General features: G+C 57.0%; 1 protein-coding gene across 1 annotated transcript; it reads left to right on the forward strand.

The window, feature by feature from the left end:
* The first annotated feature begins 1,587 nt into the window (after positions 1 to 1,587).
* Positions 1,588 to 24,145, forward strand: GTSE1 (G2 and S-phase expressed 1). The gene is made up of 9 exons (XM_068971233.1): positions 1,588 to 1,609; positions 6,179 to 6,236; positions 6,339 to 6,852; positions 16,319 to 16,433; positions 20,224 to 20,296; positions 21,730 to 21,960; positions 22,138 to 22,342; positions 22,935 to 23,147; positions 23,597 to 24,145. Exons 1-9 carry the CDS (start codon positions 1,588 to 1,590, stop codon positions 23,678 to 23,680), a joined length of 1,515 nt encoding a protein of 504 aa, XP_068827334.1. The 3' UTR covers positions 23,681 to 24,145.
* Positions 24,146 to 24,955: the final 810 nt, after the last annotated feature.

Consider the following 24,955-nt stretch of genomic DNA (forward strand, 5'->3'; position numbering starts at 1 on the left):
CCCTTGAGTCTAGCACCCACTGGGCTCTTGCCGCAGTGGTCCTGTGGTCATGAATCAGGCAAACCCAGGCCTTGGGACCATGGGCTGAGCACACACACTAAGCCGGCCATTGTTTTCAGGAGGCCCCGGCAGGCAGAGGGAAGCCTGGGGCCCCTGGGCGAGTGGGCTCAACAAAGTCTCCTGTGGGAAGCTGAGCAAGACCCAGAGTGGCTGCTGGGGGACAGTTCGACCTAGTGCCCTCCTTCAAGCCCCTCTCTCCATCCACGCCTGTAGCCAGGGCTGCTCCTGGGCTTCCCAATTCCAGCCAATAAATTCTTTTTCTGAAGCCAACTTGAGGCTGGTCTTCTGTTACTTGCAACCCCGGGGCTCGTGACCAGTATCTGCAGCTGGGATTTGCCTTGGGTCTGTCTGGCCCCATCTCTCTTCTGCAGTTAAGTAGGCTCCTGAACAGGTGATGGAACTCAGAAGGGAGCCGGTGGACAGAAGCTCAGGAGGGTCGAGGGGTGCGTACCCAGCACGTCAGAAGTGAAGGGGACCGCAAAGAGCGAGGCCGAAGGCTGCAGAGGGAGCCACTAAATAGAAACGAGGTGTCAGGGTGCTCCAGGGGCATAAACTGGGGTGCCTGGTCACCCAGAGTCACCGGGCGCTCCGCGGGCAGGGACGGGGTTCTCTTGCCCCCAGAAGGAACCCGCAGTGCTCTACGAAGCGGGCATACGCATCTATTTCCTACCATAGGGGTTGGATCTTCACTTAAGGATGGAGATCTGGTGTCGTAACCGTGTCCCCTGCGACACGTAGCTGTCCTGATGCCGAGCCTACGGAGACACCAGGCGAGCCCTAAGGCGCCCAGCCCAGTGCTGCCCCGCTCTGGCCGGACCTCGGGCACGCGCAGCGAGCCACGGCAGTGCGCACGCGCGCCACCCTCTTTTTTTTTTTTTCCCTTGCGGCACTCACTACAACCCCCAGGGTGCACCGGGCCCCGGGGCCTTTCAAACCGGCCAATCAGCAGCCCGCAGCGCTTCCTGCGCGCCCCGTTTAAACCCAGGGCGCAGGCGCATCGGCTGGGGTGTCGCGGCGGCTCTGGGGTAAGGGTGTCGCCGGGCGACCCGGGTGCGGCTCTGTGTAGGGGGGGCAGTCAGCGGTCCTCGGGGCGGGGGGGTCGGGCCAGGTCGGGGCCGGCGGGGCCCCCCTGGCGCGCTCCGGCGAGGCTGAAGGGGGTCTTCAAGCCGAAGACCCCTGGCTTGAAGCCCAGCCGGGGAGGTCTGGTTGTCCGGATCCGGGGCCCCGGTTCGGGGTGCCTCGGATGGCGCCGGCCCAGAGGCGAGCGGGCCCCGGGGCGGAGGGTCTTGGGCTGCGGCCGCGGTGGCCTCTGCCGGCCTCGAGGTCTCTCCCTAACCAGCCCTCTCTGCCCAGCCGGTGCTGCAGTGGCCCGCACTGTGAGGGCTTCCCTGGGGGGCTAGGGGAACCCCGGCTCCGACACCCGCCCCGCTTCTGTCTCCTGCTCCTTGCTGTGACCTCTGACAGCCCTGGCCGGGGAAGGAGGAAGCGACGTGACTTCAGCCTGCCTGGCCCCCCCAAGAAGCGGAGATGGAGGCTCCCAAGAAGGAAGGTACGTCCTTGTCTCCGCAGCTCTGTCGGTCTGGGGGGCTCAGGGAACACGCAGGTCGATTTAATGCTCCTGCGAGAACTTGCTCGTTTATTTATTCGGTACTCACCCCGTTCTCTGCGCCTCGGTAAACTCCCTGTCTCCCCGGAGTTTTTGCATTCCTCTAACTTCTTTCTTTTCCGGGTTTTCTACATTCCCTTTACCCCTCAGTTGTGACTTCTCGCGGAGCAGGGATTCTTCTCCGTCCTGTATACTTCAGTGTCCCCAGGGCCTGACATACTCCGTAGGCACTCAGGTCTGTGGAGCTGATGTTGCCTCTTGGCTGGTTGCTGGTGTCCGTTTGCTGAGACTTGTCCAGGATCTTTACCAGCACATCGGGCCAGTCAGCCTGGCCTGTAGCCTTGCTGTCTTGTTCTGTTCCTGTCTGCTGTGAATGTGGAAGTGAGAGCACAGACTCACAAAAGGAGTTACGGGCCCTGCCCTCTTTTTCTGCTGAAGCGTGGGGACATCTTTATAGCCTTTGTCTTCATGACATGTGTGCGAGTCAGGGAGACTGAGTACCCCAGTTTCTCCTTAATACCCCCGTTCTGCAGAAACAGCCACAAGACTGCTAGTCATCAGCGCCGCTTCCTCGGGTCTAGAACAGGGTTTGCTGCCGCAGCCTGACCTCCACCCTCGCGTGTATGCCCTCCCTTTCCAGGCCTTCCACATGCAGCCGAACCCCTGTTGCTGCTTCCTGAGGACTTCTGTGTGTCACCCATCCTTCATATCTTTCCTTGTCTGTTCTTCACGCTCATCACGCTCATCACTGATGTATAAATAGGTCCTGTTGTCCGACGTGCCCTCACGTGCTCCACGCCCTCTCCGCTGCGGTGTGCCTCATTCAGAGCCAGACTTCAGAGCAAGAACTTTCCCCACTTGTTTCGCTGCTCTTTTCCACAGCCTTCAACCCCTCTGAACCCTCTCTGCCCTCTCACTTCACCCAGACTCCCTTTGTCCGTCACTGAGCACATCCGTGTTGCGAAATCCACAGTCATTTTTTCTGTTCTTTCAGTGGCTTTTGACCTTTTCCCCTACAGGAAACTTGGCCAGCTTGGCTTGTTGCTTTTCCTTCTGTCCACTCTGGCCGGTATATCTCCAGCTGTTTGCAGACTTCTCATTCTGTCCCACCTTCTGAAGCTGAATTCCCCAGGACCTGGTCTGGGGTCTCTCTGAACTCCCCCTCCCCTCCTGCAGGTTCTCAGACAGTCCTTTAACCCTTCCATCTTCTGGTGGTGCCCACGTTTTGTCTGGGGTGCAGCCTCTCCTCTGAGTTCTGGGCTTTGCATCCACCTAGCTGGCTGGCGTCTTCACGTGAATGTCTCCCACCTCTTACTCAGCGGGTCCCACCTCCCACCCCATTTTTGGCTGGTTCTTTGTCTTTGTGAAAAGTGAAAAGAAAGTTAGTCACTCAGTCCTGTCTGACTCTTTGTGACACCATGGACTGTACCCCACCAGGCTCCTCTGTCCATGGTATTCTCCAGGCAAGAATTCTGGAGTGGGTTGCCGTTTCCTTCTTTACTGTCTCTGTAATAGAAGTCGATTGCCTGTCCATTGACCTAGCTGAGAAAATTGTGAAGCATTTGTTCAGTCATCAGTTACTGTCATTTCCACAGTATGTTTTGGATCCATCTACCTCTTTCCAGGTCCACCCGAATGCCACCACCTTGGTCTCAGCCACATTAACTCGCCGCCACCTACATGTATATTTTGCACTTTAGCCAATGTGTGCACTGTAATTTCAGTAGATACCGCCTGCTTCTTTTATAGCACATCCACCAGGGTAGCCTTTTAAAAACAAAAGTTAGAGCACAACACTCTTCTGCTTAAAACCCTTCGATAGCTCCCGTTGCACTCTGAATAAATTAAAAGCTTGCCATGGCTTGGATGCCACCCAGGATCTGACCTGACCTGTGTCTCCACCTCCTCCAGCCACTGGCCTCAGAGGTGTCCCCACTTCCCGGCGGCCCCTCCCCACACCGCCTTCCGAGGTGTGTTCCCGCTGGACAGTGAGCCCCCGAGGAGCACCTAGCGGAGGACGCAGCCCACGTCTGCAGAGTGGATGGAGGGGGCAGCTAGCCCAGGTCACCCTGAGCCAGTGGCGGAGCCTGGTGTGGAAGGCTTTTCCCCTGACTCCCGGCCACAGGATTCCTTTCCCTACAGCAGATGTTTGGAATTTTCTGATAGTGACCCATGAAACTGACTCCCTAGGTTTTAGGCACATTGGAAAGTGAGGAGTCCATCTCCTCCTCCTTTCTGCCCCTCCGCTGCCCAGTTACCACCTCCAGAGGCCACTGACCTCGGCCTCCTGGGCAGTCCAGACCTGACTTGTGCACGTGTCAGTCCAGCCCCCCTCTTCTATAGCAGGTAGAACCCTGGGCGCCATCTTGGGTTTTGCCTCTAATTTATCTTGATGAGCTCTGTGTATCAATATAGGAAGTGTTATTGCTCTTCTGTGAGCCCAGGTCGTCTTCCATTCCACTGTGGGGCTGTGCTGTGCGCTTATCTGCCATCCGGGAACTTGGCTTTGTGGCTGGTGTCTCGCCGTTGCAAGTGCTGCTGCAGTAAACCAGGTGGGGTATTTGACAGCAGCAGTAGGCTTCCCGTCAGGGTGTGTGCGTTTCTTTCTTGGTAGGTACTGTCAGGCTACCCTCCGTAGAGCTGTGGTAACTTACAAATCAAACTTAGATTTTCAGCAGTCTTACCAGTGAAAACTGGAGTCCTGGCCGTCTCTGAATTTTTCATGGCTCTTGCTTTTGAGTGCGACTGAGCTTCCGGTTGTGCGTTTCAGAACGTCCCATTTCGCCCCCATGCCTCGCTCTGCTCCTGTCCTTTGCCCGCTCTTCCCGCGTGTCCGGCGCTCGCCTGCGGTCTGGGGGCGCTCGCCAGCAGCCTTCGCGATGGGACCACCCGTGTTCTCTTCCCTGTCTGCTGCTCCTGCCAGCTCTGCTCGCGGTGGTTTTTGTCACACGAGACGTTACATCTTTAATATATTGGGCTATCAACCTGTTGCTTTATGGTTTCCAGCGCGGTGTTAGAGTTAGACCTTTGCACTCCAGGCTATACAGAGATTTCCCCGTGGTGTCAGAGTTAGACCTCCGCGCTCCAGGCTGTACAGAGATTTCCCCGTGGTGTCAGAGTTAGACCTCCACGCTCCAGGCTGTACAGCCATTTCCCCGTGGTTTCTTGTTCCTTTTGGGTTTCGTTTTTTCCAGTTAAGTCTTGGACCTTTTGGGGATCTGTCCTGGTATGGTCTACGAGCTATGGGTCAAACTTCAGGTGCATATATTTCTCCCTCTCAGAGGACTATCCAGTTTATCTCAATACCGTTCATTGAATAATGCATTTTCCCCTTTTATTTGATATGTTACTTTTATGACACGCTAAACTTTCTTTATATCCATCTTGCATAGTTCTTGTTAACTCACAGGCGTTTTGCATTCTTTGGTGTATGGTAAATAAGGCCTTCCATTACATCTTCTGCTCTCTTTAGATATGAAAGCTGTTGATTTGTCCTGTAATAATTTTGTCTTCAGACATTTGCTTTTATTCTTTCACACTTTATAGTAGTTTCGGCTGATTTTCTTGCTATTTCTTGTATGTAATCAGAGCGTCTGTGCGTGGTGGCAGTTTTAACCTCCACATTCTTTGCTTTTGTTCACTTGTTGGTCAGTGTTGCCTAGTGTTGGTTAAGGCAGATTTTTAACCACTGGGCCACCAGGGAATCCCCAGTTCATTGCTTTTTGAGAAATATCTGCTAAGTGTCCAGACTGTGAGGTGGAGTTCGGGAGAGTACTAGGCATTTACTGTTTTGGAGGAGCTTCCAGGCTAGGTGGGGCCACAGAAGGTCGAGAGACACTTACGGGATGGTGATGCTCAGGCAGACGTAGGTCCGGGCCTGGGGGAGCCCCACGACGCCCTAAGGGAGGCAGACCTAGAGCAGGATGTGGAGCTGGGGCAGGGAGCGGTGGCCCCAGCCAAGGGGTGCCCTCGCCCAGGGGCTCAGCCCTATGTACACAGGATGTCGGCGGCGCTTTATCCAGCATTCAGGACGGGCTCCAGGGAGAGGTGATGGTCCTCAGGTGTGCATGGGGCCCCTCCTGTGCCTGTGAGGGACGCTGAATTGGCTTTTGAAAGAGGACTAGCTGTAGTCTGTGACTGTGGAGTGGGGGAGCTGAGGCAGGTGGTCTTTTGAAAATGTTCTGTACCAGAAAATGACTGACTGCGTCTTGCAAAGCTAATCAAATGACTCAGTGAATGCATTTTAGATCAAGTCTTTAATATAAGGACTTAAAAACAAGGACTTGGGCTTTGATGGCAGCTTAGCGAACACAGAATGGCTGATGCTGTTTGTTTTTTTTTAAAGGAAAAATTAAGATAATCTAGAGCTCCTTGAGAAAATGTGATTATTAAAATACTGCTGTCACATTGGAGAAGTTAAATTTGAAAAGAGTTTTGATCGCTGTGGAGACTGGTGATGTTTGCTCATTATCAGCCCACCCCTAAGGTAACGGCTGACTTTTTCCTCCCCAGACATTCTTCTGTTGGCTGATGAAAAGTTTGACTTCGACCTTTCGTTGTCTTCTTCAAGGTAAAAAAAATGAGTTTTCTCCCCTTGCCTTGGTGTAACCACATTCAGTCAAGCCTTTCGCGTGATGCCAGTGTTGTTAATAATCCTTTTCTTTTAACATAGTGCCAATGAAGAGGATGAAGTCTTTTTTGGACCAATTGGCCATAAAGAAAGGTGTATTGCTGCCAGCTTAGAATTAAATAATCAGCTTCCTGAAGAACCTCCTTTGCCAGCTTCTGAAAGACACTTCACCTGGAGTCCGCTCACGGGGGAAAAGTTTGTGGAAGTTTATAAAGAAGCTCACTTACTGGCCTTCCAGATACAAAGCAATGGCAGAACCAAGGCGGCCCAGGCTGCCCAGCCCGCAGACCCCGGGAGCCAGGGAGTGGAAGGGTTCATACAGGAGTCTAAACTCAAAATAAACCTCTTCGATAGAGAAAACGAAGCGAAGAAAAGCCCCAAGTCACTTAAGCGGGAGACATACTGCCTGTCGGATGGCCTCTGGAGGGTACCACTGCTCCGGGGCACTCAGCCCGCCTCTAGTGCAGCCCCGCCGGCCGCTCCTGCCCAGACCAGCTGCCCCGAGACCTCGGGGCCGCCGCCCGCCTCGTGCCCTTCTCTGCCAGCAGAGCCCAGTGCTGCTCAGCCTCCGAACCACGCCGGGGCTCAGAAGAAGGTCACCAGCAAGTTGCTGCCGCCCCGAACCTCGTCCCTTCGAGGAAAGAACCTTCACTCGACTGTGGAGAAGGTAGCCCCCCCAGCACTTTTATCCGGGGGCCAGACGCTGCCTTGCTTCTGAGCCCTCCGGGTTTATGCCCGGGAATAGACCACTGTGGGCGGAGCCTGGGGATGTCTTACTTGGAGGGAGGGCTCAGAGATGCTGGCATGGGAAGCTCAGAAGGAGCTGTGTCCGTGGTGTGGGGAGCCAGGCGGGGCGGCACAGGCAGGGCTGGGTCCCTATCTCAGTGACTCCAGGACACCTCCTCCTCCACTCCGTTTGAGGTCTTCCCTTCAGTTTTGTGACAGCACTGGACATTCCCTCTCGCCTACCTGCCCACTCCCCGCTCCCGGTAGGGATTTTGGGTGCGTTAACAGCAGCTTCTTCCCCAGATCCCCCTTCTGGGTGGCCGTGAGTCTCCCTCTGAGCCATGACTGTGTTTAGATTGCCTTCCTCCCAGACATGAGTGGAGGTGCTGCTCTGGCATGTGGTGGGGGATACGTGTGCCTTTGGGGTGCTGTTAGCCAGCTCCAGGAAGCTGGGAGTCCTAGCGGCTTGTGGGTAGCAGGGTAGGGGTCAGACTGCGGCCGTCACCTGGGTTTGCCTCCTCTGACTCTGAGCTCAGGGAGGGGCAGTAGCACAGGGGCGGCGAGGGAGAGCCGGGAGCCTGCCCTGCGCCGTCCCCAGCTCTGCGGCCCTGGCCACCGGCTTCAGCACTCCCAGCCGGTTAGAGAGGAGCATTGCTTCGCGGGGCTGTCAGCAGGGTTAGGTCCATGCAGAACACTCAGCACAGGCAAAGAAGATCCCTGAGCGGCTCCTGAGCCCGCAACTGCCTGCTAGCAGAGCCCAGACCTGAACCAGGCTGGGCGCGGGTCTGCACAGAGACCCTTCGAGGGGCTGCGTGGCCTCTGCTTCTCCAGGGCTGAAGCTGTCCTGTAGTCTGGCAGATGCCTCTTCCTGGAGGTCATTTGGGTGTAAATTTCTGAAGTGACTTTTCCAGAATGAAAGCAGCGTGGGTCCACGTGTGACACCGGACTTGGGCCCGGATTTGTGTGGGTAACACATAGACTCAGGGCCTGGGCTGTGATGTAATTTCAGCTGTTCTGTGCTTAGTTGCCCAGTCGTGTCCAGCTCTTCGCAACCCCGTGGACTGTAGCCCACCAGGCTCCTCTGTCCATGGGGTTCTCCAGGCAAGAATACTGGAGTGAGTGTCCATGCCCTCCTCCAGGGGATCTTCGCAACCAGGGGATCAGACCCAGGCCTCCTGCATTGCAGGCAGATTCTTTACTGTCTGAGCCACCAGGGAAGCCCATGACTATTCTGGATCCTTTAATTTTCTGGGTTGTAAGAAGCACTCTTTTGCCAAAGAGCTGAGTTTTTGTCAGTGAGGGGTTAGCTGGACCATTGAGCTATTTGAGCTCACCCAGGGACCCCCGTCGCTTCCCATGTTGTTTCTGTGCAAAGTGACTCTGACATACCGTCACCTGTGAGGATTGCCTGTAGACAAGGCTGGACCTCTTGATTGAACCATCTAGATGTGTCTTTTCAAGACACCTGCTAGGATGACTGTGGTGGTGGTGTGGTTGCTAAGTCGTGTCTGACTCTTTGCGATCCCATGGACTGTGGCCCACCAGGCTTCTCTGTCCATGGGATTCTCCAGGCAAGAATACTGGAGTGGGTTGCCATTTCCTTCTCCAGGGGATCTCCCCGACCCAGGAATCAAACCAGGGTCTCCCGCATTGCAGGCAGATGATTACCAACTGAGCTACAAGGAAAGCCCAGGATGGCTGTAGTGAGAATTAAAAAAAGTGTTGATGAGGACGTGGAGAAATTGCAGCCCCGTGCATTGCCCATAGGGCCGTGCAGTGGTGCAGCCTCTGTGGAAAAACAGTTGGGCGGTTCCTGGAAAAGTTAAACTCGGGATTGTCACATGATCCAGAAATTCCACATGTCCCACTTGGGCACGTTCCCAAGAAAACTGAAAGCGTGTGTCCACACAGAGACCGTGTAGCAGTGTTGAAAGCAGCTTCACTCATAAAAACGGAAAAGCAGGAACAATGGAGATGCCCACCAGCCGATGACTGGGTGAGGAGAATGCGGTCTGTGCGTGCAGTGGGGTACTTTTGGCCCGTGAAGAAATGCTGGACTGACACACGGTAAACAGGGGTGACCCTGGGCAACACGGTCAGAGGAAGAAGCCAGACGCAGAAGGTCCCACGTACGGTCTCATTTACAGGAAGTGACCGTAGCAGGCGAGTCGTGGCTTGCTCTGGAGACAGTGGGTCCATGGTCAGCTGGCTGGGAGGTGCCAGGAGTGCTGACGGCCAGGAGTGGCATTTAGGGGCAACAAAAACGTTGTCGAGTGACGCTGTGACAGGACGCTGAAAACCACTGAAGTGCACACTTTAAAGTGGTGGGCCCTCACTTAGAGAGGCATGTCCCGGTGTAGAAGGTGACGTGAACGGTGGGCCCTCACTTAGAGAGGCATGTCCCCGTGTAGAAGGTGACGTGAACGGTGGGCCCTCACTTAGAGAGGCATGTCCCGGTGTAGAAGGTGACGTGAACGGTGGGCCCTCACTTAGAGAGGCATGTCCCCGTGTAGAAGGTGACGTGAACGGTGGGCCCTCACTTAGAGAGGCATGTCCCCGTGTAGAAGGTGACGTGAACGGTGGGCCCTCACTTAGAGGGGCATGTCCCGGTGTAGAAGGTGACGTGAACGGTGGGCCCTCACTTAGAGAGGCATGTCCCGGTGTAGAAGGTGACGTGAACGGTGGGCCCTCACTTAGAGAGGCATGTCCCCGTGTAGAAGGTGACGTGAACGGTGGGCCCTCACTTAGAGAGGCATGTCCCCGTGTAGAAGGTGACGTGAACGGTGGGCCCTCACTTAGAGAGGCATGTCCCGGTGTAGAAGGTGACGTGAACGGTGGGCCCTCACTTAGGAGAGGCATGTCCCCGTGTAGAAGGTGACGTGAACGGTGGGCCCTCACTTAGAGAGGCATGTCCCGGTGTAGAAGGTGACGTGAACGGTGGGCCCTCACTTAGAGAGGCATGTCCCGGTGTAGAAGGTGACGTGAACGGTGGGCCCTCACTTAGAGAGGCATGTCCCGGTGTAGAAGGTGACGTGAACGGTGGGCCCTCACTTAGAGAGGCATGTCCCCGTGTAGAAGGTGACGTGAACGGTGGGCCCTCACTTAGAGAGGCATGTCCCCGTGTAGAAGGTGACGTGAACGGTGGGCCCTCACTTAGAGAGGCATGTCCCGGTGTAGAAGGTGACGTGAACGGTGGGCCCTCACTTAGGAGAGGCATGTCCCCGTGTAGAAGGTGACGTGAACGGTGGGCCCTCACTTAGAGAGGCATGTCCCGGTGTAGAAGGTGACGTGAACGGTGGGCCCTCACTTAGAGAGGCATGTCCCGGTGTAGAAGGTGACGTGAACGGTGGGCCCTCACTTAGAGAGGCATGTCCCGGTGTAGAAGGTGACGTGAACGGTGGGCCCTCACTTAGAGAGGCATGTCCCCGTGTAGAAGGTGACGTGAACGGTGGGCCCTCACTTAGGAGAGGCATGTCCCGGTGTAGAAGGTGACGTGAACGGTGGGCCCTCACTTAGAGAGGCATGTCCCCGTGTAGAAGGTGACGTGAACGGTGGGCCCTCACTTAGAGAGGCATGTCCCGGTGTAGAAGGTGACGTGAACGGTGGGCCCTCACTTAGAGAGGCATGTCCCAGTGTAGAAGGTGACGTGAACGGTGGGCCCTCACTTAGGAGAGGCATGTCCCCGTGTAGAAGGTGACGTGAACGGTGGGCCCTCACTTAGGAGAGGCATGTCCCCGTGTAGAAGGTGACGTGAACGGTGGGCCCTCACTTAGAGAGGCATGTCCCGGTGTAGAAGGTGACGTGAACGGTGGGCCCTCACTTAGAGAGGCATGTCCCGGTGTAGAAGGTGACGTGAACGGTGGGCCCTCACTTAGAGAGGCATGTCCCGGTGTAGAAGGTGACGTGAACGGTGGGCCCTCACTTAGGAGAGGCATGTCCCCGTGTAGAAGGTGACGTGAACGGTGGGCCCTCACTTAGAGAGGCATGTCCCAGTGTAGAAGGTGACGTGAACGGTGGGCCCTCACTTAGGAGAGGCATGTCCCCGTGTAGAAGGTGACGTGAACGGTGGGCCCTCACTTAGGAGAGGCATGTCCCCGTGTAGAAGGTGACGTGAACGGTGGGCCCTCACTTAGGAGAGGCATGTCCCAGTGTAAAGGTGATGTAAACGGTGGGCCCTCACTTAGAGAGGCATGTCCCCGTGTAGAAGGTGATGTGAACGGTGGGCCCTCACTTAGGAGAGGCATGTCCCCGTGTAGAAGGTGACGTGAACGGTGGGCCCTCACTTAGAGAGGCATGTCCCGGTGTAGAAGGTGACGTGAACGGTGGGCCCTCACTTAGGAGAGGCATGTCCCCGTGTAGAAGGTGACGTGAACGGTGGGCCCTCACTTAGAGAGGCATGTCCCGGTGTAGAAGGTGACGTGAACGGTGGGCCCTCACTTAGAGAGGCATGTCCCGGTGTAGAAGGTGACGTGAACGGTGGGCCCTCACTTAGAGAGGCATGTCCCGGTGTAGAAGGTGACGTGAACGGTGGGCCCTCACTTAGAGAGGCATGTCCCCGTGTAGAAGGTGACGTGAACGGTGGGCCCTCACTTAGGAGAGGCATGTCCCGGTGTAGAAGGTGACGTGAACGGTGGGCCCTCACTTAGAGAGGCATGTCCCCGTGTAGAAGGTGACGTGAACGGTGGGCCCTCACTTAGAGAGGCATGTCCCGGTGTAGAAGGTGACGTGAACGGTGGGCCCTCACTTAGAGAGGCATGTCCCAGTGTAGAAGGTGACGTGAACGGTGGGCCCTCACTTAGGAGAGGCATGTCCCCGTGTAGAAGGTGACGTGAACGGTGGGCCCTCACTTAGGAGAGGCATGTCCCCGTGTAGAAGGTGACGTGAACGGTGGGCCCTCACTTAGAGAGGCATGTCCCGGTGTAGAAGGTGACGTGAACGGTGGGCCCTCACTTAGAGAGGCATGTCCCGGTGTAGAAGGTGACGTGAACGGTGGGCCCTCACTTAGAGAGGCATGTCCCGGTGTAGAAGGTGACGTGAACGGTGGGCCCTCACTTAGGAGAGGCATGTCCCCGTGTAGAAGGTGACGTGAACGGTGGGCCCTCACTTAGAGAGGCATGTCCCAGTGTAGAAGGTGACGTGAACGGTGGGCCCTCACTTAGGAGAGGCATGTCCCCGTGTAGAAGGTGACGTGAACGGTGGGCCCTCACTTAGGAGAGGCATGTCCCCGTGTAGAAGGTGACGTGAACGGTGGGCCCTCACTTAGGAGAGGCATGTCCCAGTGTAAAGGTGATGTAAACGGTGGGCCCTCACTTAGAGAGGCATGTCCCCGTGTAGAAGGTGATGTGAACGGTGGGCCCTCACTTAGGAGAGGCATGTCCCGGTGTAGAAGGTGACGTGAACGGTGGGCCCTCACTTAGGAGAGGCATGTCCCCGTGTAGAAGGTGACGTGAACGGTGGGCCCTCACTTAGAGAGGCATGTCCCAGTGTAAAGGTGATGTAAACGGTGGGCCCTCACTTAGGAGAGGCATGTCCCCGTGTAGAAGGTGACGTGAACGGTGGGCCCTCACTTAGGAGAGGCATGTCCCCGTGTAGAAGGTGACGTGAACGGTGGGCCCTCACTTAGGAGAGGCATGTCCCGGTGTAAAGGTGATGTAAACGGTGGGCCCTCACTTACGTGAAGCATGTCTCAATGTGAAAAATGATGTAAAGGAGAAAGAAGGTTACTGCTTTATGAGCTTCTTTTGCTTCTTATGAACTCTTCTTAGTATGAGGGGTTATTTATGGAAGCATGAATCCCTTCCACGAATGCCCTTGTACCTAAAAGTGAGGAATTTATTCTTTGTTGGGCTCTGCTCGCTGAAGAAAAATGGCCTTCAGTATTAGGTGAAGATTTATTGGAGCTGAGCAGCTCCTCTGGTACAGGGCATGGCTATTTAATGAATGATTCCTTTCCGTGCGGCATTTTAAAATTTGTGTAACTAGACCCAGTTTCCTCATTATCACCCTTAAATAAGAATCCTGACTGAGGACGAGCCCTGGAGGAGTTCTCTCCTATCAATGGTCTGTCTTGGTATTATTTTACCCTGTTTCTAATGAGGAAGCAGGCTCCATCATCATTCTTCTCTGGTAACTTGGCGGAGGAGGTGAACCGCTATATTCTTTTCTCTCCGGTTGATGGATTGAGGACTGCATGTTGGGAAGATGGATGGTGCCTGCCCTGTAATTGAAGCCTTCGTGTGTCTCTACGTTGTGGAAGACTAGACAGTCCTCACATTTCAATTTACAATTTTCAGCCCACGAGACAGAAACCAGCTAGTCCTCCCAGGATGAAAGTCCAAAACGAAAAGGACGCCCACAGCAGCATGCCCCCGGACAAGCTCAGCACCACCCGGGACGTCGCCGGCGTGTCAGCCGCTGGAAGCCACTTGGTCCCAGGCAAGCGGTCGCTCCCTGTTCCAAACAAGGTGGGTTGGCCAGGGCTGGGGCAGGGGTGGGGGTTGGCCTGTGAGCGCAGGGAGTAAGGGGCAGCTTTGAGGATGTGGGATGTGGGGTGCGTCTGGACCAAAATCAAGGTTTAGGAGGTTGAAGGCAGGATCCAGGAGGGGCGGTGTGCTGAAATGCAGGGCACGGAGGCCTGGCACACAGGAGGGCCTGGCCACTGCCCCCGGGGAGCTGTGGGCACTGTGGAATGTCGGCCCCCCTGAGCTGACATCGGGGTGTCTGATGGCAGAGATGGCCCTGCTTCCCTCACAGGGTTGGTGCACCGAGGAGATGGGCAGTTGCCGCTTTGAAAACCACAGCTCCTCCCGGGCGTGGAGGCGACCGTCCTCATGTTTGCCGTTTGTTTTCCAGCGCTGAGCTCTGTGTGCTTGTGAAAGTGCCATGTCCCTGGTGATACTTGCTAAGCTTGCCCACACTGGGCCCTGCAGCTATCGAGTGCACAGGCTGGGGTCCAGGCCCCACGCCCGCGGTCAGCAGGCTCCCGGTGCGCCTCCCACAGGGAACCTGGCGGCCACACCGGGGAGCACTGCTCGACCTTTCTCTGATTTGAGATGATAACTTGTAGACTGTTGAAAACCCCAACTTTTGCAGAACTAAGTCTTGGGTAGGTAACAAAGTCTCTGTTTCAGTCTGGGCTGAAGAGAACCGTGCTAAAACCTCCTGGGGGTGCTGGCGGCCTGGCAGGAAGGGCCTCGTCAGGGTCCGTCGCGGGCCTGAGCTCCGCTGTGCCTGCTTCTCCCGTGACCGGCAGAGGTAAGGCCAGCCCTGAGTGCCGTGCTCCTGCCAGACTTCCAGAACCACTCAGCTCAGCCGCAGGCTCTGGAAGGCTTGCTCTGGTCTGGGGTGGGGACACTGTTGGGGCCTCCGTCCTCAAGATGCCTCCCCTCCTCCGCGGAGAGGCACGGTCAGCGGGCGCTCTCAGTCTCGGCTCAGTTAAGCTGTCACGGGTGGCTCTGTAGGTAAAGAACCCGCCTGGCAAGGCAGGAGATGCAAGAGCCTTGGGCTTGATCCCTCGGTTGGGAAGATCCCCTGGAGAAGGAAATGGCAGCCCACTCCAGTATTCTGGCCTGGGAAGTCCCATGGACAGAGGAGCCTTGTGGGCTGTGTCCATGAGGTCGCTGGGTCAGACACAACTGAACACAAGCCGTCACAAGGTGGGCGTGCCCTGCTGGTGCCACGGGCCCGGCGTGACGCTGAGGCCAGCCTCAGCCACGTGACCAAATGGAGGATCTTAAAGTAGGGCTGTTCCAGGTAGTGTAACACCTGGGTGTTGGTTTAAATCTGCTCAAACCTGTTTCAACTCAGGCGACTTTGCTGTCTTTCCAAGCCCAGGGTGCCATCTGCTGGTAAAGGGGAGAAACCCTAGGAGGCTGTGGGAAGTCACGCGGCCTCCTGCCCTCAAGGACTAAAACCTTGTTCGAAGCAGATTTGCTGGGTAGGCTCTAAGCTGGGTAGCGCGGCCTGTGTTTTGTACACAGACGTGAGAAGTCTCTCCTCTGGAGCGAGGCCGGTCTGATCTGGGGCCCTGACCGCCTGGGTGGTCAGGAGAACTGAAGTTGCGTCTGTACCTTTACACACCGGGGGCCGGGGGTTGGGGGTGTGGCCCCGCCCTCGCAGTGTCTCTGCCGGCCTGAGGACCACCGGGCCCCGTGTCTGGCGCGCGGCGCGTGTTCAGGGAAATGAAGTTTTGCTACACTAGGCGCCGTGAGTCTGGCTGTGTTGGTTCAGGCATCAGCACCAGTTCTGTCTATGATTTCTGAGCCTACCTCTGGGAAAGGTCGAGACAGGCTGGGGGCGGCCTTCTGGTGAGTGTGTGTTCCTCTGTTTTCCGTGGCAAAATCTCCAGGGTCAGATCTGATGGGGATCTGACCGTCAGTGTGGCGGGGAGAGCACTGTGAGCCTTACACACTGTTTGACGTGGGCTGCGGTTTAGCCCTTCTCCTAAATTTCTCTTTAAGAACCTTTCGCCAGGTTGGCCTCTGTGTCCGCTATTTTGGCAGCTGCCTATTTTCACCCAGCTCATTTAAGCAGTCCTGGTAACAGACAGAACCCAGCCTCCCTGTGGCTGAAAGGAACTGACCAGTAAGGAGCCTCTGCTCTCCGCGTCTCCCTGCCCGCACCCCTGATTGGCCAGGTGGGGCATCTGACCAGACTGTCCGTCTTCACCTGCTCTGCTGGGATAGGGCTCTGCTGTCGACGTAGTCAGTGGGGACAAGAGAGCTTGAGTTCGTGCATCCTTGTACGTCTTGGCGATCGTGTCTAGAATCAGCGCCTTGGATCACACTCGGCTAAGCCACGAGCGACCTGGGTTGCCTTGTGTTTGAGGATGTTGCCTGGTGGACATGCAGAATATTGTTCCTATGTCGTATTTTTTAATATGGAAATCACCATGATAGAAATAAGTTGCTTTCTTTTCCACATTCTGAGGTAGATACGCTAAAGATAGCATATCTTGTGTGTGTGTGTTAAATAACTCCATTGTTTAAACACAGCATCAGCTTGAGTGACAACCAGCTTTTCTGTCTCCTCTTCCAGCTGAACCAAGTGAACGTCCAGCCATCTCTGCGGACAGTGCCCGGTCAAGCTCCAGCCAGACAGGCAGAACGGGGCTCACCCTGCCACGGCCGTCCCTGAAGGCGGGCCCCGGGGGCGTGGCCTGCAGGCAAAGCCAGAGGCCAGGGGCTGCGGAGTGGGCAGCGGAGCAGCCCAGGAGGCCTCCCAGAGCATCTCTCCCCCAGCCCCAGACCCCGGGACAGGGAGGCCCTGGGCCCAGCTCTCATTGTGGTTTGTCACAGTCTTCTCAAAGGGCTAAGACCGGGAGTACAAGAAGGCGCGATTCCTGCCTAAACTCCAAGACAAAGGCTGTGCCTACCCCTACGAATCAATTTAAAATTCCCAGGTTTTCTACTGGTAAGTCATAGATAAACTTTAACATGTTTTTAAAATAGTGAACAAATTATATTTAAAGTTCAGATAATTATCAGTTTTGGTGATGGTGTTTGCTTTCGTTTCTTATAAAGCATTTTATATGTCTTTTAATTTTTGTAGGTTTGGATTAGTGGGTGAATTTCTTGAATTAATCCCCTCCGTGTAAACATATCGGTGTTCATGGCTACTCTTAAGACTTTCTGTTGTTACTTTCAGGGTTTTGGTTACTGACGTATTTTTGTGTGGTTTCCTTTGTGTTTACCCTGCTTGGGCGTTCTTGAGCTCCTTTGTTCTGTGGGTTGATATTTTAAATTGGGTCTGGGAAACTGTAGCCACTGTCTCTTCATCACGCTTCCTTGCCCGCCCGGCCCTGGGACTCCAGTCGCTGTGTCAGAGGCCTTCTTGTGCTCTCCCCGGGTCACTCGAGCTCTGTCCCCCTGGTCACTCGAGCTCCGTCCCCCGGTCACTCGAGCTCCGTCCCCCCGGTCACTCGAGCTCCGTCCCCCACCGTCCTCTGTGCTTCCGTTTGGCTCGTTTCTGCTGGCCTGTCTGCATGCGCACATGTCTGTTTTTTCCACAGTAAGTCTAACCTGCTCTTAGTCCATCCAGCTAAATCTTCATTTCTGACCTTACAGTCTCCCTTTTTTTTGTCCTCATGGTGTTTCTGTTTTCCTGTGAATTCTTGAACATATCTACAGTGGTTGCTCTAAAGTCTCTTTGTCCTGATTCCATCCTCTGTATTATTTTGGGCCTGTTTCTATTGACTAATTTTTTTCCTGGTGATGGTCACATGTTCCTGCTTCTTCACATGTCTAATGATTTTTTATTGTCTGTTAGACATCATAAGTTTTCTGCATGTCTGGACTTGAAGGAGTTGAACCTTGCTTTGACAGGCAGTTAGGTTTCAGGAGAACTTGATTCATTCAAGGCTGCCTTTAGAGCTCTGATGGTGGGGTCTCGGCCTTTCCAATGTGCGGCCCTTCCGAGCCCCTCCTGCCTGTGCCGTGTCCCCTCTGGCCAGTTGCTGGTTGTGCTCCCCAGTCCTGTGATGAGGCAGCATTCCTGGCGCTCGCTCTTGACCCACGCGCCGCTGCTCACTGCACACCCAGGACTTGGGGTCCCTCTCAGGCTCCCGGAGCTTCTCTCTCTAGTCCTCTCTTCTCTGACTCCCTCCTGTCTCGTCCTCTGCCGCTCCCAATTCCAACCTCCTCGGGCTCTCCCCATCTGCTGCAGCGTCCTGCCGGGGCCACTGGGCAAAAAGCCCCGTGTGGTGTCTGGTAGGTGCGGCGTCTGGTCAAGGTGAGCTCATCTGAGGAATGTGTGTCACGCAGGAGGCTGCACGAAAGGCCGGGTTGGTTCTGGCCTCCTCTCTCAAGCATGTGCCGTCTAGCAGCTTCAGGATGTTGAAGTCAGCTTTGCTGGCCAACTCAGGTGGCTGTTAGCACCAGAAAACCTCACTGGAGCCCCTGCTCATGAAGAATGAGCCACGCTGGGGCTTCCCTGGCCCAGTGGTTGAGCCTCTGCGCTCCCACGGCATGTGGTGCAGGCTTAATCCCTGCTCAGGGAGCTGTCACGTGCCACGCCCCCCCCCCCCCCGCCCCGCTCCCCAAAAAGGAGTGAGCCATCTGTTGAGTGTTGTCCATTGTTCGGCAGTCTTGGGTACAAGGGACATCATGGTAAGATAGCTCCTACTGATGGAACTTACATTTTTCTAGTAAAAGATAAGAAATGCAGTCAGGTAAGTACACTGTCAGATCATAAGTATCAGTTCAGTTCAGTCACTCAGTCGTGTCCGACTCTCTGTGACCCCATGGACTGCAGCACGCCAGGTCACCCTGTCCATCACCAACTCCCTGAGTCTACTCAAACTCATGTCCATTGAGTAGGTGACACTATCCAACCATCTCATCCTCTGTCATCCCCTTCTCCTCCTGCCTTCAATCTTTCCCAGCATCAGGGTCTTTTCCAATGAGTCAGCTCTTCGCATCAGGTGGCCCAAGTATTGGAGTTTCAGCTTCAACATCAGTCCTTCCAATGAACTGATCTCCTTTAGGATGGACTGGTTGGATCTTCTTGCATTCCAAGGGACTCTCAAGAGTCTGCCCCAACACCACAGTTCAAAAGCATCAGTTCTTCTGTGCTCAGCTTTCTTTACAGTCCAACTTTCACGTCCATACATGACTACTAGAAAAACCATAGCCTTGACTAGACAGACATTTGTTGGCAAAGTAATGTCTCTGCTTTTTAATATCCTGTCTAGGTTGGTCATAACTTTCCTTCCAAGGAGCAAGCGTCTTAATTTCATGGCTGTAGTCACCATCTGCAGTGATTTTGGAGCCCCCAAAAATAAAGTCAGCCACTGTTTCCCCATCTGTTTGCCATGAAGTGATGGGATCGGATGCCATGATTTTCGTTTTCTGAATGTTGAGCTTTAAGCCAACCTTTTCACTCTCCTTTTTCACTTTCATCAAGAGGCTCTTTAGTTCCTCTTCACTTTCTGCCATCAGGGTGGTGTCATCTGCATATCTGAGGTTATTGACATTTCTCCTGGCAGTCTTGATTCCGGCTTGTGCTTAATGGCATGAATAGAGGAAGTTGGAGAACAGTTTAGACAGACAGGTTCTCTCAGCTTGCTGGTCAGCGCAGCTCCCTCAGGAGGTGGCCTGAACCGTGTGCAGGGATGCCTTATCACAGGATGCCCGATAAGAAGGCAGCAAAAGGCGGAAGCAGTTCTCAGCCCTGGAGGTGGGGTGGGCGGGGGCTGCGGGGCGGTGGGCTGTGTGCGGTTCTTAGACGCTCCGCTGCCGAAACAGAAACCCTGGGGGCCGGCGGCCGCGTGGGCCGGGGTGGGGACCCCGCGGGAGCCGGGCTCCCGTCGAGATGTCTGAAGAAGCCGCAAGGTGTGTACCGTAGAGGCAGAAGGTGAATGCCTCAGGAAACAGGTTGGAGGTGGGGTGGCTTTTACAGCGTGTTGATAAGATCAGCTTCTACAGGGGACAGGAGGTGGGGGGTGGGTATGAGCGTGTCCAGGAGGCGCTCTGAGATCCTGCTGTGAAGAGGCGCAGGGACGTGGACTGGGGCAGGGAGGGGGCCTGTCGCGTGGGGGCTGCTGTAGGCTGCTCTGAGATGGGGGGCCCTGGCCCAGGCCTCTCCTGGTTCCTCGGGGACCTGGGCTGCCTTCCCCTCTGGTGCTGTCATGGCCTCTGCCCGTGGTCTCCAAGACAGTGGGCTGCTACCTGAGCCTTGGCCCCGGGTGAGTCTGGGACTCGGTCCCGTGAATGGTGGCCCTGGGCTTGGTCCTCTGAGCCCGCTTGTTGTCGCCCCGTGATCAGGTGAGATCACATGAAACCCTTGTCAGCCGCCAGATGGCACGTAAATACCGCTGTGTCTTGTGATGACCCTGAGCCATCCCAGTTCCCAAGAGCAGAGGTGGTGGCAGGCTCCGTGGGGCCCGCCTGGAACCTTCCTCCAACTCCCCGTTAGCTCTGCTGCAGGGGGCTCATGGGAGTTCTGAGAGGGTCATCTGCCGAGTGCTCCGTCCCCATCTGGGGGTCAGCCAGGCTGAGGGCAGTGGTGGGACCAGGGCTCTTCCTCTTCTGCACCTGCTGGTCCCTGGGTGGGTCCCCAGGAAGGGGGCACGTGTCCCCCTGCACTCTGGGGCCACAGGTTTTCCCTGCAACTTGGGAGGACAGAGACGCTTAGAGGAGGCTGTCTGTGCAGTGAAGGTGGTGTTTCCCGGCTGCCTGACCGCTCACTTCCTCTCTCATCTCAGGTGAGCCCCCGGCCGGTGCTACGCCGAAGTCCTGTCGGGCACAGCGGCCGCAGTCCTGCACATCGGTGGGGAGGTACGCGTCTGTCTACTTCCTCTCTTCTTACAAGAACAAGCCTCGTCCCCGGTGACCTCTGAGAGCGTGTCCTCTGACATGTGGGGCCCCCCAGCCTGGCCCCGCGGGCCTGGCCTGAGCCTGGTCTCCTGAGCCGCCGTGGTGTCCCTTGAGGTTGGCGGCGGCACAGACTGGCCCCTGGGGCAGGGCTGCCGGTCCTCAGCCCTGCCATGTGGGTCTCTGGCTAGACCAGACCGCCCACCCTCCTCAGAGGTTCCGCTCGGTCGGTCTGGGTGGAGCCGAGGGCCTGCAGGTCTCAGGTGACCCCTGTGTGCTGCGGCTGAAGACCACCGGCCTGGCTCAGGCTCGGGTTTGGGTCCTAGGGCTGCCGCTGCCTGGTCAGCATCTCATGCGGCCTATGGAAGGTTGCTGGCCTCATTTCCTCATCTGCCCAGTGGGAATGGAACCAGGCAAACAGTAAGAGAACGCACAGGCACGCGTGCACACACAACACACGCCCCATGCATGTGTGCACTCCTGGGGGTCCTTCACACAGAGGGCATTCCCCCCCGAGGGGGCGGGCAGCTCTGTCCACACACCTGGCCCTCCCCAGCTCCAAGTGCTGTCCCAGAGGAGGGACCCAGCCCCTCAGTCCTGTGCCCATCAGCTGGGGACGGGGTGCAGTGAGGTCACCCGACCCTCGGGCATGCCGCACCCAGGGCAGGGTCCTGGTGCCAGTGCCCCTGAGCAGAGTGGGAGTGCGGCCTCAGACCCCTCAGGGTGATTCGGGCAGGACAAGCCCCAGGGCTGGGGCCCTCCTCCCGGCTTTGCCCCAGGCCAGCCTGGCCTTCTCCCGGCTCTCCAGGGCTCTGGGGCTGCCTCTGCTTGTACGTGAACTTGGCAGGTACTTCCTGGGGTTGGGCCAAGCCTCCCCTCCCAGCACCAGCCACGCTGGGCCGCCTCCCCGCCACGCACGCGGGGTCAGAGCAAGACCAGAGCGGACGGTCAGGGTGGGAAGGAGAGATGGGTGGGGAACCTGGCGCCCGGGCCACTTGCCTGTGCTCACTCGGCTCAGGGGCCTTGAACTCGGAGCGGGAGCTCACAGGGAGACTGCATGACCCCGCTGGGCCACCTGGGCCTGGACCCCCTCGTGGAAACAGGAGTGCCAGCAAGAGGGGACTTGGAGCCCCATGAACTCCCACGCAGTGCCTCCTGGTTCCCCCCCTAATGTGTAGCCAAACCAGAGCGGAACCTCACATGGGCCCCCTGAGGAACTGAAGCCCACCCCAGGGCTCCCGGGGGGTGGTGCCATGCCCCCCGCCATCCAGGGCTCTAACGGGCCTCGCTGGCCTGAGCCTTCCACGTTAAAGCCACAGGCTTCTACTGTTGGTGTGCAGCTGAGCCGTTGGGTGTTTGTTTGGGGTCATCTCTGCTGAAGGCTTTCTTCTTTCCAGGGTGGCCCACAGCACTCCCATGAGGTGGTCCTCAGCCACACAGAGTCTTGTCAGCAGCGTGAGGACCCCCGTGAGCACGAGGCGCCTGTCAGCCCTGCCCACGCCTGCTGGCCGCCGGCTCTCCAGCCTCCCTCTGGCAACCCCCACAACTGTGCCCAGGCTTCTGACTTCTCCCCTGCCTGCATCTGCTCGGCGACTCTCTTCTGAGCCCCAGAAAAAATCCACAGTGAGGTGAGAGTTAAAGGCTGCAGTCCATTCATCTCCAATTCGTAAAACCTCAGGTGACTGTGTGCTGGGGGTCCGCTCTGCCCCGGATGCCGCTTCCACTCCCACCACGGTCCGCCCGGGTCACAGGCAGACGAGAGCGCCGTGTGCAGCGTCCTGATGGGTGCTCTGTTCTCTCTGCAGAACTGCGCCTGCCAGGGAGGGCGATGGCCAGCCTGTATCCAGGCGCCCCGACTTGTCCCCCGACGGCAGCTGCTCACCTCTGTCTGCTGTGCCACAGGCACTGGACTTTTCTCCAGAAAAGAGCGATTTTACTTTTTCACAAAGTTTCACCACAGAAGTCACCCTGGACGGAGAGCAGCCCCCTGAAGCCGCAGCCCCCAGTGAGGTGAGGGGTGCAGGCGGGGCCGACACATGCGGTCCTGGGCCCTGCAGGTGACCGAGGACATCGCCTGTGGCCCCGGGCCCCGGCTGGGTGGTGGGAGGCCGTGGGACCTCCTCCCCTGGACGGAGAGCAGTCCCCTGAAGCCGCAGCCCCCAGTGAGGTGAGGGGTGCAGGCGGGGCCGACGCATGCGGTCCTGGGCCCTGCAGGTGACCGAGGACATCGCCTGTGACCCCGGGCCTGTGGTGTCAGCCGGGCCCCGGCTGGGAGGCAGGAGGCCGTGGGCCCTCCTCCCCTGGAGGAGACAGAAGCTGCATCTCCCTGTGTCTGACATCGGGGCAGGACACCTCCCGGGGTTCATGGGAGGGGTGGGAAGCCGGGACGGGGGTTCACAGGGGAGGGGCTTCCCATGTTGACCACTGGCAGGAGGGGAGTCCTCGGTGCTCACACACCACAGCCTGGCCCGCCGGGGCCATCCCAGCCTCCTTCCTTAGGCCTCCAGACCAGCAGCCCCCGGGGCCTAGGCAGAGCCCACCTGCTTTCCCCAGGGCTGACGGAAGGCGCTGGGAGGGCCCTTCACTATAGCGTGTTGTCCAGGCTCTCCTTGTGGATTTCAAACTGGATCAGCTCAGCCTCGCCGGGGAGGCTCTCGCCACCACCCTGGACGGCCGCCCACTCATTGACTTCTGCGGGAGCCCCGAGGCAGTCGTGGCCCTGCGGTCTGGAAGCGGGCCCCTTGTCGACCTCCTGGCAAACACCCCAGAGGCAAACAGGAAGGCCGTGGCCAAGCCCCCCGACGAGGTGGGACAGGTGAGCTGTGCAGGGCCTGCTGGCTCTGGCCTCGGGTGGTCTCTGCTGGGCTTGATGCTCAGGCACGTCATGATGACCCTGGAGAGTGGCCGCCGGGGCTTCCGAGGGCCGCGTGGCTCGGCTCGCCTCACCCTCAGCAGCGTGCGTGCCAAGGAGGCATCTTGACGGAGCCCTTCTGGGGCCACGGCCCCCAGCGCTTAACAGGGAGCAGAAACGCCAGAGGGACTCAGAGCTCTTCTGGGTGTGCCGCTGCCTGCCTCCAGCTGCTTCAGCGTGGTGATCAAGGTGCCTTTCCTCTGGGCCTGAGCCAAGTTCACCCAGTACTTTGGCCAAACCGTGGGGAACCAGCCGCAGGCAGCCCCGGCTTCAGAGAGCCAGTCCTTTGGGGTCTGTGGGCCGGGAAGAGGGTCGCGGACGCTCCCTTCACCTGTGTGGCTTTTCTCCTGCAGCTCATAGACTTGGCTTCCCCTCTGATCCTGCTGAGCCCAGAGGCTGACAAGGAAAACACGGAGTCTCCGCTCCTCAAGTTCTGAGTGGACTGAAGCAGTTCTTTGCGCTTCACTCAGTTACAAGAACAGTCCTAAAGTGGTATGCAGCTGTCAGAGGTAAATGCTAGAAGAATCTGTGCTGGAAAAGTTGTGAAACAAAAAGCTAAGTAAAGTGACCGCGCCTGGAGCAGGCTGTGGGGTTGGGGGTGGTGCTTGGCCACCTGAGGTCACTGCAGGCCACCGGCCTCTGTCCTCCCGGCCCAGCTTGCGTGCTGGGTGCAGAGTGAAGAATGGGTACGCTCCAGATGAGTCTGGATTTTTTGCATGTAAAATAGCAAGTGGCCATCTTTAAAGTTAAGATTGTATGAAAAGTTAAAGATTCTAGTTTAAGTTAGATGGTAAAGTAAATGAAAATGGATTAAACCACCTCGATGTTTAAGATTATCCTGATTTTCAAAGACAGATGGCTGTATTTATTAGTGATCACTATGCACAATGTATATTATTCGAAATGTTAATTCTTTCTACCAAAGTCATTTTCAAAATTTAGCATGAAGAAAAATTGGTTAAGTGCAGACCCCAGGTCCGCACTTGGGTCCAGGGCAGCCTAGTCATCTGCACTTTCAGTGAGCAGCCAGAGGGTCCCGATGTGATGGTCCACAGACTATACCTGAGGGGAGGGGAGCACGGGGGAGGAGGGGCTCGTGTGAATGCTGGGGTGACAGGTGGTGTGCGGGGGACAGACCCCTGGGGTGCTAGAGCAGGAGCGCTCCTTGTGAGGTGCACTCCCGGCCTGCAGCCGTTCTGAGTTGATCTTGGTTGAAAATGAGCAGGCCCGAAAGCCGCTAGTGTGTATGGATAATTTCTCAGTCTTGGCCGCACAGCAAACAGTAGGAACGCTGCTAAGTGGGCCTGCTCTGGGGCTCCCACACGGAGCCAGGCTGCCTTTGACCCCTGAGGGGAGTCCCGCGCTTCCAGGTCATTGTTTGGAAGGGCGACCCCAGTGGATCAAGAGTGAAAAGCGCGTCCTGGGCGGCGCTGCCGCACCTGCAGGTCAAGCGCCACAGGTAAAGGAGGGGCTGCTCGGAAGGCGGGGTTCCTGCCTGGGGCAGCCGTTCAGGTGACCAGCGGCTAGCTCCCCGCGCTCTGACCTAAAACAGCCCTCACCCCCGGAGCTCCCTCGGGCCGGTGGAGCCGAGCCCGTGGGCGTCCTGGCGGTCCGCTCCTCCGCCCTCGTCCCCATCCCGGTGGCCAGTGCGGCGTTAATCCTCCGCTAGGGTCCTCGGATGTCTCGTCTGGCTCCTCATTTCACAGGGGAAA

This window comes from Capricornis sumatraensis, chromosome 4 (genome assembly GCF_032405125.1).
Source record: "Capricornis sumatraensis isolate serow.1 chromosome 4, serow.2, whole genome shotgun sequence".
In the NCBI taxonomy this organism is placed as follows: Eukaryota; Metazoa; Chordata; class Mammalia; order Artiodactyla; family Bovidae; genus Capricornis; species Capricornis sumatraensis.